Raw genomic sequence first — 14006 nt, forward strand, 5'->3', positions numbered from 1 at the left:
GTGGCTGGGTCCATCTCGCGGCCTCTAAATGACCACGGTTGGAACTACCTGCAGTTCTTTGACCATGTCAGCGCATTCGTCCAAATGAAGCCCATCGGCGACGGTCTCTACGAATGCGTCTATTTGCGTGGCCATCCGAGCCTGAGCGCTTCCAATACAAACGACGGTTCTTATCACTCTCGCGATATCTTCCAGAAGCACCCCAGTCTTCCGAACCGGTGGAGGTATGTTTCGCGGTTAGACGATCAAATCACCCTCGTCAATGGTGAAAAGATGCATCCCCTGTGGATCGAAGGGACGATCAGACAGCATCCCTTGGTGCAGGAAGCCGTTGTGGTCGGGATCCACAAGGCCGTGCCGGGCCTGTTAATCTTCCGCTCGAAGCACGCCCAGGATCTGGACGACAAAGCGATTGTGGACCAGGTTTGGAGAGCCGTCGAAGATGCCAACTCCCGCGCGGAACAATTTTCGCGGATCTCCCGAGGACTGGTCAAAGTCTTGCCCGCCGGTGTCACGTGCCCAGCCACGGACAAGGGATCTATGATCCGAGCTCAAGTGTATAGGCAATTCGCTACAGCGATCGAAGAGATGTACCCGTCTTCGGAGGCAGGGACCGGTGCCCTGTTATTGGGGGTCAAAGAAACCGAAGGGTATCTTCTCAAGCTTTGCCAAGAAGACCTGGGTCAACAGATCACGCCAACCAATAACCTTTACTCCAAAGGGGTGGACAGTCTTCAAGCGATCAGCCTCCGCCGGATGATTCTGAGGGACTTCCGGTTCCCCGGGGAGCGGACGCTCCGTCCGAACATCGTGTACGAGATGGGAAGTATAGCTCGGCTGGCGAAAGAAATTTGCGCGATCCAGCAGGGCCGGCTCACGGACGCCCCGGACGGTTCTCAGGCACTCGCAAATAGTCTGTTCGCACATAGTCTAGTCCAGAAGTACGGGTCGTTCAAACGTCACCACGCTCCAGGGACCTGTGCCTCTGATCGCAAAGCTGTGGTATGTCTTATGACACGCTCTGCCGCACACGTGTAGTATTGACCGAAGTAGATCTTGACCGGCGCGACCGGGTCCACCGGTGCGCATCTGCTCGAGAGGCTGGTGGACGATACGACCGTCTCCACGGTATACTGCCTCACGCGACAATCCCGGCCGAAAGAAGCCATCTTGCGCAGTCTTGCACACAAGGGCCTGGCCGTTGTCGAGCCCGACGCCTCCAAAATCGTCGGCCTCGAGAGTAGGCTGGACCGAGCGGATCTCGGCCTCGATCCATGCGTGTTGCACGAGTTGAGGCAATCCGTCTCCCTGGTCATCCACACCGCATGGCCTGTCAACTTCGCTTTGCCACTGGAGAGCTTCGAACCACACATCCAGGGCCTCCACAACCTGATCAACTTCTCGCAATCGGTCGACTCCGCCACTCCGGCCGTTGTCCTGTTCTGCTCCTCGATCTCAACCGCCCTTGCGTCATCCGTATCGGACATCGAGGAGACACCGCTGGCGATCGAGTCGGCCCTGTCCATGGGCTACAGCCAGTCCAAGTGGGTGGGAGAACAGATCGTCAGTCACTCGCGGAGTATGGGCGCGCGTGCCTATTCCCTGCGCATCGGACAGATTTCCGGTCACTCCCAGAGGGGTCTGTGGAATGATTCGGAGGCGATTCCGCTGCTGGTCCGGTCCGCCCTGACGCTGAAGGCGTTGCCGGAGATGGACGCGACGTGCTCCTGGTTCCCTGTGGATCGGCTGGCTCAGTGCATCCTCGAGATTGCCGGGACATGCCTCGAGAGAGCGGAAACGGCGATCCGTGACGGCGTCGACAGCTCTACGAATGGTGACGTCGAAACCGGCACCGGCGATGGCTCGGTCTATAACATAGTGAATCCCCACGCCTTCACCTGGGCCGCACTGTTGGAACAGCTCAAGCGAGGCGGGTTTCAATTCGACGCGGTGCCTTTTGCCGAGTGGCTGCAGCTGCTGGAGGCGAGTGAAGCCCGACACGAAGAGAGGATCAATCCAGCCGTGAAGCTGATCTATCATTACCGGAAGACATATGGCCAGGGGGCCGCCGCCGAGCTCGCCAAGACCTTCACAATGCAGAATGCCCGACGCGACAGCGAGACCCTCCGAGAGGGCACCAAAATGCTGGAAGGCGGTGTCCTCCGCCGCTATGCCAGGGATTGGCTGAATCGCTGGGAGACTAGCTCCGCGCGACCGGCGACCGCCAGCTAATCGCGTCCGATGCGCATGATCAGGATCGTACTTTATCAATTCCATGCCTACTCTCTTGCGATCCTATTCAGCCCCCGGGAGAGCCCGTTTCTAGTGACTATTTTCAAGATGTTTCCATCTTGCAGATCATTCCAGTATGATTTTTAGCTTAGAGTGTTTTCCGCATCTTTCCTAGATCTTTCAAGGTTCCTTGGTCGGTATGACTAAGCATGGCATCAGCCCAACTGTGCAGCACGATCATGAGCAGCGTTTAGGGGCGGGAAATGTACCAGGTTCATTTATTTCTGTGGTATCTGGTTGACAAAAGAATATCGTGTTATCCGTTGCTTTGTGGTGAATATATCTGTGGGGATTGTTGTGTTGTGTTTGATCGTAGATCCCCTGATGCCGTGTTAATGATATATATTCAACAACCGAGTTTTCTACATGACGGTTAACAGACTCGAAGAAGCCGACCATCAGGTAAACAAAAAGAAAAACCTGTAATCTAGTGTATTCACGGTGCATATGCCTCATTTCCCAATTTTGTTGACCACAAATCTCTTGCCTTACATAGGGAAACAACGAGAATCAATTAAGTAATTTACTTTTCTTGAGGGGTTCATGTTCCAAATGGCCAAGCTGAACCCGAGGTTGAACCCCCCTGAACCTCCTAGTAAGGACTAGCGTTGTAAAACACCGGCAGGGCTTTATGACACCGCATTCCGAGAAAATCGGGGCAATTCTTTCATACTGACCTAAGCCAATACCGGTTGACCTGCTCATTTGCCCATTTACCGAAGCTTGAGTCCTTGTCCGAGTATCTCGATCAAATGCCTGCACAATACTGTCTGAATAAAAGCAATCCGCGGAGACTATCTACCCATGGACGGGTATTACAGTGTAGCCCATGACTTCGGTAGAACTCGACCGTTCGTGGATTCAAGCAGCCGGACAGTGAATTGCCCGTCTGACGACAAGAATCCCAAGTTGATCAAATAATTATCCACCCAAGCTTCCTGTTCCCGGGTTTCCCGTATCCTCTTTGACCTTTCCCACTTCGAACCCGGGCCATGAGGTCATTTGACTGCCCGCGCCATGGCCAATCTGCAATTCCTACTCCCTGACATGCAGTCCTAAGAATCCGTGGTTAGTAGTCTGGCAGGAGATGCTCTTCACCGATGTCGGTTTTTTTTTTTGTAGAGATCATATCATTCCATTTCCACGTAGGTAGTGTACCTGGGTATGATCTGGTAATATGAGAATTGATCTACTGTATGCAGAAGAGCATTCTAGTCTAGTGGTGAAGTTTGCAGTCTCCATATGTTAGGCAGATATCGTTAAACCTGACGCCTGCATTTACCCAGTCGAACAGTGAGCCAGGTGCAAGGAGCCAACCCGTCTTCCGAGCGATTTGTCGACAAATAAATATGACCCTCAGCTGTTGCAGACATAGTTGTCACATTTCGATTCCTTAGATTATATATTACTAAACTCTCTCACTCCGGTCTTAGCATTATTTCGACAGTGACCGATTTTTCTACCCAGAATGGCTCGACGCACGATTGTTTGCCGGTTCAGTCACGCGACACGCCATCAGCCTCTGCATCGCGCGGCGCAGCTAGCGGCCCTATCCCAGGACACGAGTCTGGCTCATGCGTCGCCGTTATTGGTAAGACTTCCCATGTGAGCTCGAGACGTTTGTTGTTAATGGTTCAGCTCCACCACAAGGGACCCGACCCTACGGCCAGTCCCTCGCAGCAGCTCCTTCGGTCGTTACTTGATGGGTATAGACCCCGGTTTCGACCGCACCGTCTGGGGCGAGAAGCGGAGGCGAACTTGCGGTTGGCGCCCCAGCAGCAAATGTGTTACTACAACGGCAAGCTGTTCGGCGGCTACCTAACCCTGCTGCTGGATCAGATTCTAGCGGACTGCTGTCGACCGCCGGACCAGCATCGATCAGCCGTCACCGCCTACCTTAACACCTCTTTCAGACAATCAGTCCCGCCGCATGTTCCAATCCGCTTGCGCGCCTGGCCGCACCAGGTGGAGGGCCGCAAGATCTACCTTCACGGCGCTGTCGAAATTCCCCGCGACGATGGACAGGGGATGGTTCCAGCCATCCTCGCGGAGGCCCTGTTTATACAGCCCAAGTCGTAGGGCCGGGTTTCGAAGGATGGTGGCTGGCTACGATCGAAGGGTTCTCTAGGTGCTCTCCCCGCGGCAGCCACAGGCTCTGTATGTACAGTTAATCTAGTCGCGGTGCAGGGATACCTATTGATCTTCTTTCATCTATTTTTTTTTCTGGTCTACTTTCGTTGCCTACAGAGGTTTCACAGGGGTTCGAAATCGCCCGCCACGAGCGCGACGCCGAACTTTAAACATGGGACAACCTAGATCTTGGCAAAACTCTAGGTTCATTAGGAAGACAATAGTTTATGACAAATACATGTAGACGGAGAAGAAGGAGGACTCTCGTATGCTTGTTTGACAGCGCCCCCATAGCGCGTTCAAGAGAGTCTATAATCTGTAGAAAGCCCATCGGCTTCATCGTAAAGCTGACGGGTTACGGATGTGATTGCCAACAGACAGTTGCTGGGGTTATGTTGCGTTCAGGGCATATTTCAGCGGCGACACTGGTTTTGCACTTGAGTATACTATGTCCTAGCGCAGAGTCTGCCGGACTTGGGGATGTTGCCAACAGAATAAGACAATCCATCTAACCAGCAACTAGCCATGCAATTCCTATGCAGCTTGCAGATAGGTAATATAACACCTTTAACAGGCGTAGTCTACTATGTACTTCCGATCAGAAGAATTGCAGTATAGCAGAAGAACCAACGGTGTCCTTCTAAGTGCGCTGGAAATTATGTAGTGGTACATACTCTACCCCTTATGTTGCCTGTTGTTAGTCCAGATTTAAACATTTCTTCACGGCCCAGAGGAAATATACTGTATACCAATGCAAAGCGTACAGTAGGATATTTTAATCAACATGTTCCTTGCTTCAGACGCGCACCGCGGATCTAGCCGAGGATGCCATCAACGATTTCACCGTATCTCTTCCTTTCCGCCCGAGAAAAACCAAACGCCCCTCTAGGTTCATGTAGTGTGATTTTTGCCCGGTCGTCTTGTTTCAGTAGCGTTTTAGCCACGTCCAGATGACCGGATCGGAGGGCGGTTACTAGCGGCGACTCATTGAACACTGAGGTCTGATTCCAGTCCGTCGCGGGAAGGGCAAGGACATGGCCGTAGCGTGCGGCAGCCCAGAGTGGAGAGCGGCCTGACCTATTAAATGCATTCACGTTAATATCCCCGTGGGATAACAGCATATCCACGATCGTGACGTCTCCCTTCTCGGCCGCCAACCAGAGTGGTGTTTGCCGTTGTTCATTCTCTATATTCGGATCCAGTCCCTCTTTCTGGATGAACAAGTTTATCAGGGGTGCAGCATTTTCTTCCCAACGGACAAGGTGATGGAGAGAGGCAGAGGACTCGACGGGTTCGCCTGCTGATTCAGATAGGTGGCTACGTGCATTCACGTCGATTCTATCCACCGCTAGTAGTCGCTCCGCCACCGCCTTATGTTGGAAATAGGTCGCCCACCACAGGGGCGTCCTCCTGTCTCTATCCATAACATTCACATTGACGTGCTTGTCATTGAGTAGCAAGTTGACCACAGAAAGATGGCCGGCCCTTGCGGCTTCGTGTAGCGCGGTCGATCGAAACCGGTGAACCGGTGATCGTAAGACCACAGATCTAGGTTGTCCTGCATAAGTAGCAGTTCCACAGCTCTAGAATTGCCGTTCTGTGCTGCCAGGGATACGGTTGACCATCCTTCGTCGTCCTTGACGTTTATATCAGCACCGTAACCTAACAGCGCCTGAATGACCGTAATCTCGTCTTTGCTTGCAGCCCAAAGCAATGCCGAACTGCCTTGTTGTTGAATGTTGAACCGGTAAAGCACGCCGAGTGTAATCCGCAAAAGTGTCTTGCTAGTGCGGCACAGTGACAGAAGGTCCGTAGAACCATCGACCTCGTCTGTAATAGACAGAAGAACATCTTCCGGTAGTTCGAATAGATGCATATCTGTTGGAGTTCAGCGCGTGGGATGTACGTTAAACTGAGTCTTAATGTCCTGTGGGAAACTGGAGTCTTGGTAGTTCAGTGTCAAAGTAAAGCAAATCCATGGTCACCACCAGCGGAATCAATGGATAGACTTATACTGTATGAGACTTTTGCAATATGACATGGGCGCTGTGGTTTGGTGTACAGGTACGCTCTCAGTGCATTTACCACAAAGATGGTTGTTAGCTAAGCTACGCTCCTGCAATATCTACTCTGGTTCTGTGGAGCATCGAACATCTGCGGAGCTTTTCAATAACCTCCGAGAGCTGCTTGTCACGTTCCCCCGAGAGCTTGCCGCGTCCCTAGGAGAGGTGTGCGGTTTCCCATGATATATGTATTCCCGAGCGAAGTAGGAAGAATCCTATAACAGGTCGCGTTATCCTACGAACCGGGGCTAACATGATGAGCTCCGGCATACAGTCGGGCCATAGAAAATGCCCGACCTACGGTAGCCTGAAATAAGAAATAGATCCAATAGGTTGCAAGGTGCGCCGGCCATGCTCACCCAGGAAGACATAAAGTCACACGGTCCGGCCCTGGCACTTTGGATACATCTCTACATCGATTTTGCTTCCGAGGTACAACAGAGCAGACCGAATTAATCACTCAAACTTCGGCCATTGCCGTCTTATCAAAACGTCACCTAACACAGCTTGCAAAGGCAATCCAGGCTGCCAGGTGAAATTGGTGCTTATAGTCTGTCACCCCCTGGTACACAGTCCTCTACCAAAAGGGTTTACCACTCTCTTCGAACCTGACGAGTCGGAGGACAAGGTTTGTCCTTCTAGTTCTATGGTAGGTCCAAATGAATTTCTCCTTCATTTGATGTTAAGCAGACGGAGCGTCCTAGGATCCTAGGATGTGGGCCATTGTTAACTTCCAGGCAACTCGCTAATCCGAATGCCAGTGCTTCGGTGAATTACCCTGTGACGGGTGTCACAGAAACAATGTAAATTGTGCTCCCCAACTCGAGTGTTGGGTGCCCAATTATCCGGCTACTGAAGTAGCAGAGGAGCTCCAATGCAGTTTGCTCCTCCAATCCATGACAGAGTCGCATATATATCAAGCGATAAATAATGTTGGCTTCATAGCCCAGGATAAGGTCCGAGATCGCACTCCAGGCGTGTGCCCTTCTACTGGTGAGCACACGGTAGAGGAAGAATTATCCGGGTGGCATATTGGGGAAGATGAGATGTCAGCTGTTCAGGGTCTGATAGACTTGACGGAAGGTCCACGCCTGGGGGAAGCAGCCCCGCGGTCAGATGTTTCGGTAGGAGAGCCGGACGTGCTCTATCTCGAACCAGAGGCACAGCCTGAAATGGCCGATATCGCACCATCGCCACTGTTCTTTCGCCCCCTCAATGCGTTGGAGACTCTGAAGCCCGATGGACAGATATCGGACTTTTGCTCTCAAACAATAGATCCGTGCTGCCTATCGCTTTCCGCCCACCGAGATGCGGACGTTCCTCTTTCGACTAGCTCCTCCCCTTTGCCACAACATGAGCGATTAGCTTCTCGCCAGAGGAACCCAAAGTTTCAACGAAATGGGGTATGTCAGAGCATAGCCACATACAACACTACCCCGTATTATCCACTCCTACGATATGATCGTGGATCAAGGATGGTGGATTGTCCGCCATTCGTTGCAAACGCCGATCCAAATGTGGTGCTGTCGCTGCCAGCATGGCCGTTGATGGTCCAAGAGAATCGTGGCGATGGTCTGACGTGGGTATCGTCTTGAAGCATGTTCCTGGGAGGGGCTGGGTATGTGAACAGTGGTCGCACGGGTTAGGGAGGTTATACGGAAATACATAATGGGCAGTATAGACAGTATTATGCCACCTCCATCCCAATGTAAACATGCTCACCTGGCAACCGCAGCATCCAATGAGCTGAGAATTGTGGGCGTAATAAAGCGATATGGCACCGCGTAGCTGTATCTACCGTAAATACGGTAAGATGTTGATTGACACACTATGAAAATCGAATCTTCTGGGGCATTTTTTTGGGAGATCAGTAAAAAGACTACTTACTGTATATTTCTATGGCGAATCGAATATTGCTTATTCCATCTCCTAGGTCTGATGCTTAGGTTGAAACCCTGAGAATGCAGCAAGGTTCATTATCACGACTCTTCACCCGCTTCCACCCAAAACTATCTGCCCACTCGCAACGACCCATGCCTTTGTTTCCACAATGTCGTGTCTAGTGGAATAATGGATAACGTGTTCTTTTGCCCGGTCAAGACTGAAACATGCGTTCGTGGAGTCGACAAGTCACCACAGTCAACCGGACAGCCCAGTCTCTTACAGTAGCCCAATTGCGATCCATGGCCACTGACCTTGTTATGAATAAACTGCATATCCGCTTGCTTTTGGGTCAGGGAATGGCAGAAAAGGTGATACGAACGATGCGATCCGCCTGGGCAACACAGTCATTGAGATTCCTCTGGGCCAGCCGCCGTGCTGCCTCCAGCAGGAGGCGACGATACCTATCGGATAGCGGAGCCCTGTCAGATTCGCTCAACAGCCCAATGCGTGCGTCGAGGTTGGCGGCGATGCAGCGAGAGCGTTTCTTCCATTGGTTGAAGAGGGCATCCACCTGAAGCCGGCACCGCTGAAGCTCCGTTCCACACTGCCGGTCGCTCAGCCAGACCGTTGCAAATCTATGCGCCGTGTCTATTTTTTTGAGAAGCTGGCTATGGCTTTGTCGTTCTCGATGAACTGCTGCATGTCGGATACCGACCACGTGGGCTCGCAATTGGCCCAGGGCTTCCTTCGGGCTTGTTGTGGTGTTCCCGGCCAGGCGGCCGCGATCATCCTGTTCCAGCGCCCGGAATGCGGTATGCAATTCTACCTTTTCAACGCAGTCCCAGCCCTTCAACTGACACAAATCAGGATACCATCTTCTGGCAAAATCAAATACGCAGCGCTCGAGTCGTCGCTGGACTGCCGCCAGAACTCGATGCTGTGCTTGGAACGGCAGCGCGGCGGCCCGTGGCTGCGTCGATAGCTTAGAGGGCATCAAGACCGTGGCGACTTCTTCAATTGCACAGTTTCCGTGACTGCGTCTTGGGGGAGTGAGGGGATCTGAGCCTGGCCTGTATTTCTTTGATGAGCGAGGCGTATAGAAGAGACGGATGTGGCTTAGTTGACTACACAACAGACTCCCGAGAGAAGCCTGGCGCAACCATACAGCCTGCGGTGGACCTGTAAACTTTGAATGGATATAATACGACTGGATAAGAAACAGCGGATCGTGGTGCTTAACGATTCGCAGCTCGCCTCGAGCCCCAAGCTAGAAGGCCGAGAGAGTTATACACAAGGCTCCAGGGGCGAGTATCTGCGTACCTCCCTACATCTTTTAATGTTGGGAAAGGCTGGACCAATGATGCCAATCTTTTTCTAATGTACTTAGAAACTGTCGTTGGTCAATAATGGTCTAAATCAACCGCCCTCAAGGAGTGAACCCCAATGAGTGCATGCCGCAGACGATATACTGTATGCATGGGTGGTCTGACTCGGGGTGAGCGTTTAAATTGTGCATTTGTATCAAAGAAAAAAAAAAGGGGGGGGAGGAGGGGGATATCACCAGTAACTGTTCTTGCGTGCAAACGCTAACATAACCAGAGTCCGCGATACTTTTGCGTTGACCCTTTCTGGACCCTGATATTTTTGCCCGAATATCTGACCAAAAGCTTGGTACTACACCGTACGTTCTACTGTAGAGAGGCTTAATGCTCGCAAGTGAAACTTCAGGCTAAACACAAGGCCGGACCTTTGGGAAATTCCCGATAAGGATTCACATTCCAAACACAGGCAAAGAAAAGACAGGAGCCAGCTTAGCAAAAAGCTCATAAATGGACATGCCCCATGGACTTCCGAATTCACCATCAGCCACCGTGAAAACTCCGAATGAGTAAAGGTCCGTGCCAATTTATCATAACTGACTCTACTCATTAAAGCGATTGACACTCAAATCACCGAAGCAAGAGGCAAATCGCTCACCCCTGTTTGGACTCCCGCCGGGTATTTGATGGCGCAAGGATATTGCCCGGGAAATATCGTCTCTCAGTTGTCGTTAGTTGGGCATTTGAATGGACAGGATCTATCATACGGGCGTGCGTATTTCGAACCTACACAATTGCCCATTAAACAACCTGCTCGTTAGTCATTCCAGCTCAAATAGGCTTATTACCCGAATTATCATAGGGGTTCCGTAGCCCACTGCGGCCACATTCCGTGTCGGTAAACGCACACCTGAGAAACCCTTAAGCAAACGGATGAATGTACGCGACAACACTGGACATGGGTTGGTAGGCACATGTCATCCCGGACATATCTAGAAATATCAAGGTACCAGTCGCCCAGGAATGTCTTTACTTCCTCACTTTTCTTTTTTCTTTCTTTTCTTTTTCCCCCATCTGTTTTTATTTTCATCCCAAAGGCAACCATCTTTCGCATAAAATTACTTCGAGCACTTCGATTCGATGATGCTCACCGGTTTGGCATTTCTAATGGCGGCGTCTCTACACGAGTTCTGGATGAGGCTGTCGGTGACTCGCCAAAAGACACAGCGGACTCAGCATTCTAACAGCGACTCTCCGCTTGATCTGGACCATCATCCTGTTGTAGACCAGATTAAATCACTAGGGACTACTCATGAGACGGCGGTGCGACTACAGACCCTCATACAGACCGACGGGGCTGGGAGCTGGCCTCCACGAGCAGTTCACCACGCGGAATGGCCCGAGGCACTCCATCCGTATCATGAAGTCTACCGCGCAATGTCTCTACAACTCGCGAGCAACGTACACCTCACCGACGACCGAATGAATCTGTCCCGCTGCAGGGCCTTTCGCAGTCAAATGACGGCTCTGCTACAAGCACACATTAACCTGGACGCGGTGGAGAATGCTCTCTGCGACCGGGCACAGGGCGATGGATTCTCGCGGGAAGCGTGTAACGGATTCTTTGCATGCGTTGCCTACTGCCGTCATGCATTCCGGTGAGAGCCCAATTCCACGGACAGTTGATTGAGTTGGCTTAATTAAATTTTGCGCATAGATGGGCCACAAACCCTATTGTCAAGGTTGCGCAGGATGATAAGGTGATCGATTTCCCCGTGGAGTTGGACATCCCGTGGGACTATCTTTGTCGTCGATATGGTATATATTCACAAGGGGGGAACGCCATGTCAAATCTGCTTTGCGAATTTGATACGAGTGGAAGGATGATCTATACGATCAACGAGGGGATGCCAGATATTGTGCGGTCATCGGAGTACCACTTTACGTATATTTTCGTGGAGATGGAGAGGCTGGTAGGTCCGAATTGCTCTGCCGCTTCGGGATATCTAGCCCATGGGTACATCAAAGGCTGTCCCTATCTACCTCCACATCGCGCAGTCGATTGAATACTTTGAGAGGGGAGACAAAGCGGTATGTGCAGAAACAATACGGTCTATATTCCGTCAACTACGGAAGGTTTTCCAGGCGTTCTACAAGACCTTTGTGCCTTCCACGGTCAGTCCGGCTGTCTGGCTGTCATACGTCCAAGGTTTTCACGGATGGGCCGCTGGCACGATAGATGGTGAGGCCTACACAGAATATGATGGCGTCCAAGGAGGTCAGATGGTGCTGATTCAGGTGATTGATGCCTTCCTTGGCATGGACCCGTTTCTTTCCACCGAGGCTTTTCGACGCCATGTCACCTACTACCAGCGCGGCTTTATCGATTCCGTCCGGCGTCATTCATTCCGTCAGAAGGCTCTTGACGCAGGGGACGGTGAAATCAATATTCACATGATTGAAATCGCTAAGCTGATGCATGTATGTTTCGTAGTATCGCTATACTTTTGTCTGGTAGCTGATCGTGTCGAGCAGGTCTTTCGAAGTTCTCATCGCAAGACAGTGTCTAAGTATCTTGCAGTGCCGGCGCCCGAGAGAATAACCATGACAGCTGGAAGCTCTGTCTTGCAGGGAGACAGCGCTTCATCAAACCCACTGGCGCATGTTGACTCTCTGCTTGCGGCCCGCCTTCGTCAGACGCGGGCGTTGGGACAACCCGAAGATATATAAGGCCTTTTCCCCTGTCCAGTGACATCGCCACTGCCTGTGTTGAGTTTGCTAACGGGATTGTGGAATGATGCTTAACGCATGGCTCTAGGTCAAAGACTGAGAAGATTCAATAAGAAGGGGCAGGCCATCTTCTGCGTCGGTGCTTCTAGAATATCATATCAGGCAATCAATTAAACCCTTGGGTATTCTTCTCTCCCCCCCTTTGGTTCTCTTATAAAATTGCCCTAGGTGGTGACATTTGAGTATTTCGGGGGTCCAGGTACTGGACGTATTATGTCCATGCAACGGACACCTGATGTTTGAGCACATTATCGGCTGCCTTCCCTAAAACGAGGACAGCCTTCACCGTTCAAGGATAGACGTTGCCTAGTTTGCCAAAGTAATCATCGTAAAATACATGACTAACCAACCACTTATACAGAACTCGTGCGCCTGCTTGTTCATCCCATTTGCTAGTCCGAGGACCAGGACCAACTGCTGATCTGCATGCATCGGCCGTTGCTGCAATAGTATCTACCGGATTGGCATGTATCTGACTGATCAGGAGCAATCGCATAATTGGCGACTATTACGGTAACAAGTTCGGAGGAAAAAAAGCCCTGAATGATCTGGCAATGCTGCAAAGCTATTGCATCCAAGTGACGGGTTCCAAATTGACTGCGACTTATCCATCGACGTCATGGCGTGAAGGGAAGAGTAGATCGGCAAGATAAGGGAAGGGCAGTTGTGATGAGCTGGCAGCTCGTTTCGCTAACTTCGAATACCCATGAGAACGGCCCGAAAGTGGATACGACCAGCTCCAAAAGATGAAAGGGTGCCACCATACGCTATGATAACCATAATATCAGTGTAGAGGTATACGCAGTGAGTTAGTGTTCAAGAATCATTCAGGATCTGCACTATACATTCTATACTATGTATTGTGATTATAGTGTGCTTACGTTTGGACGTGCACCTATCCTAGGATTGAGGGTCTAAAGTAATGTGTTCAACGCCTTACAGAACAACAACTAGGCCACCTGTCTTGGGAAACACGAATAGCAAACAAGATGAAAACACCGAGCGAGGTAAACCCGCTGTACTAGCTGGTGACATTCGTCGCAAAATGTATTTTGCCTTTCCCTTGTTGCCTGAGCGTATCTGTAATCCCAGTCACCGATTTCTGCCACCAACTGAGACTGAAGGCGCTGTTGTGCGTTTTGGCAGTGAGAGTTTTGCTCTTGAAGGTAGTTGTTACTCAATATAAGAGTATCAACTCGGTTTTCGAGACTCTCCGCTGCCTCGTCGGCCTTTCGGAGCAACATCTGCCACTTATTGGTGCGAGGATTGCCTGTTTGGGCTAATATTAGCCCTCATCCCACGTTTATGAATATGTAAAGACACTTACCTGCCAATGAAGCAACAATTTTTCTCCTAGCCATATTGCTGAAACGACAGTGGGGTTACTGTATTTCTCCTCACAGAAGGGGACTGTAATGGCTTTATAGTAGGGCGATTTCGTCAAGAGGATAGAGATGGATCGATCAATCGTCTCTTCCGATAGTGCAGCTGAAAGGTTCTAGGAACTTAGAAAAGAGAAAGAGTCTAG

At 51.0% G+C, this 14006-nt stretch overlaps 6 protein-coding genes across 6 annotated transcripts; 4 read left to right on the forward strand and 2 right to left on the reverse strand.

Annotated features, from left to right (window-relative positions):
• Positions 1-84: 84 nt before the first annotated feature.
• On the forward strand, positions 85-2232 carry LDX57_007770 (uncharacterized protein; the record flags this gene model as incomplete). The annotated part of the gene is made up of 2 exons (XM_046089487.1): positions 85-1002; positions 1054-2232. The coding sequence occupies 2 exons, from the start codon at positions 85-87 to the stop codon at positions 2230-2232; spliced, it is 2097 nt and encodes a 698-aa protein (XP_045945458.1).
• A 1528-nt stretch (positions 2233-3760) lies between these two features.
• LDX57_007771 (PaaI family thioesterase) lies at positions 3761-4371 on the forward strand (the record flags this gene model as incomplete). Its single annotated transcript, XM_046089488.1, has 2 exons — positions 3761-3883; positions 3931-4371. The coding sequence occupies 2 exons, from the start codon at positions 3761-3763 to the stop codon at positions 4369-4371; spliced, it is 564 nt and encodes a 187-aa protein (XP_045945459.1).
• Positions 4372-5851: 1480 nt separating this feature from the next.
• Positions 5852-6298, reverse strand: LDX57_007772 (ankyrin repeat domain-containing protein; the record flags this gene model as incomplete). The annotated part of the gene is made up of 1 exon (XM_046089489.1): positions 5852-6298. One exon carries the CDS (start codon positions 6296-6298, stop codon positions 5852-5854), a length of 447 nt encoding a protein of 148 aa, XP_045945460.1.
• A 2420-nt stretch (positions 6299-8718) lies between these two features.
• Positions 8719-9363, reverse strand: LDX57_007773 (uncharacterized protein; the record flags this gene model as incomplete). The annotated part of the gene is made up of 1 exon (XM_046089490.1): positions 8719-9363. One exon carries the CDS (start codon positions 9361-9363, stop codon positions 8719-8721), a length of 645 nt encoding a protein of 214 aa, XP_045945461.1.
• A 1465-nt stretch (positions 9364-10828) lies between these two features.
• Positions 10829-11350, forward strand: LDX57_007774 (uncharacterized protein; the record flags this gene model as incomplete). Its single annotated transcript, XM_046089491.1, has 1 exon — positions 10829-11350. The coding sequence occupies one exon, from the start codon at positions 10829-10831 to the stop codon at positions 11348-11350; it is 522 nt and encodes a 173-aa protein (XP_045945462.1).
• A 351-nt stretch (positions 11351-11701) lies between these two features.
• LDX57_007775 (uncharacterized protein) lies at positions 11702-12418 on the forward strand (the record flags this gene model as incomplete). The annotated part of the gene is made up of 2 exons (XM_046089492.1): positions 11702-12169; positions 12224-12418. 2 exons carry the CDS (start codon positions 11702-11704, stop codon positions 12416-12418), a joined length of 663 nt encoding a protein of 220 aa, XP_045945463.1.
• Between the last annotated feature and the right edge of the window lie 1588 nt (positions 12419-14006).

Source organism: Aspergillus melleus, assembly GCF_016097325.1.
Source record: "Aspergillus melleus strain CBS 546.65 chromosome Unknown contig4, whole genome shotgun sequence".
In the NCBI taxonomy this organism is placed as follows: domain Eukaryota; kingdom Fungi; phylum Ascomycota; class Eurotiomycetes; order Eurotiales; family Aspergillaceae; genus Aspergillus; species Aspergillus melleus.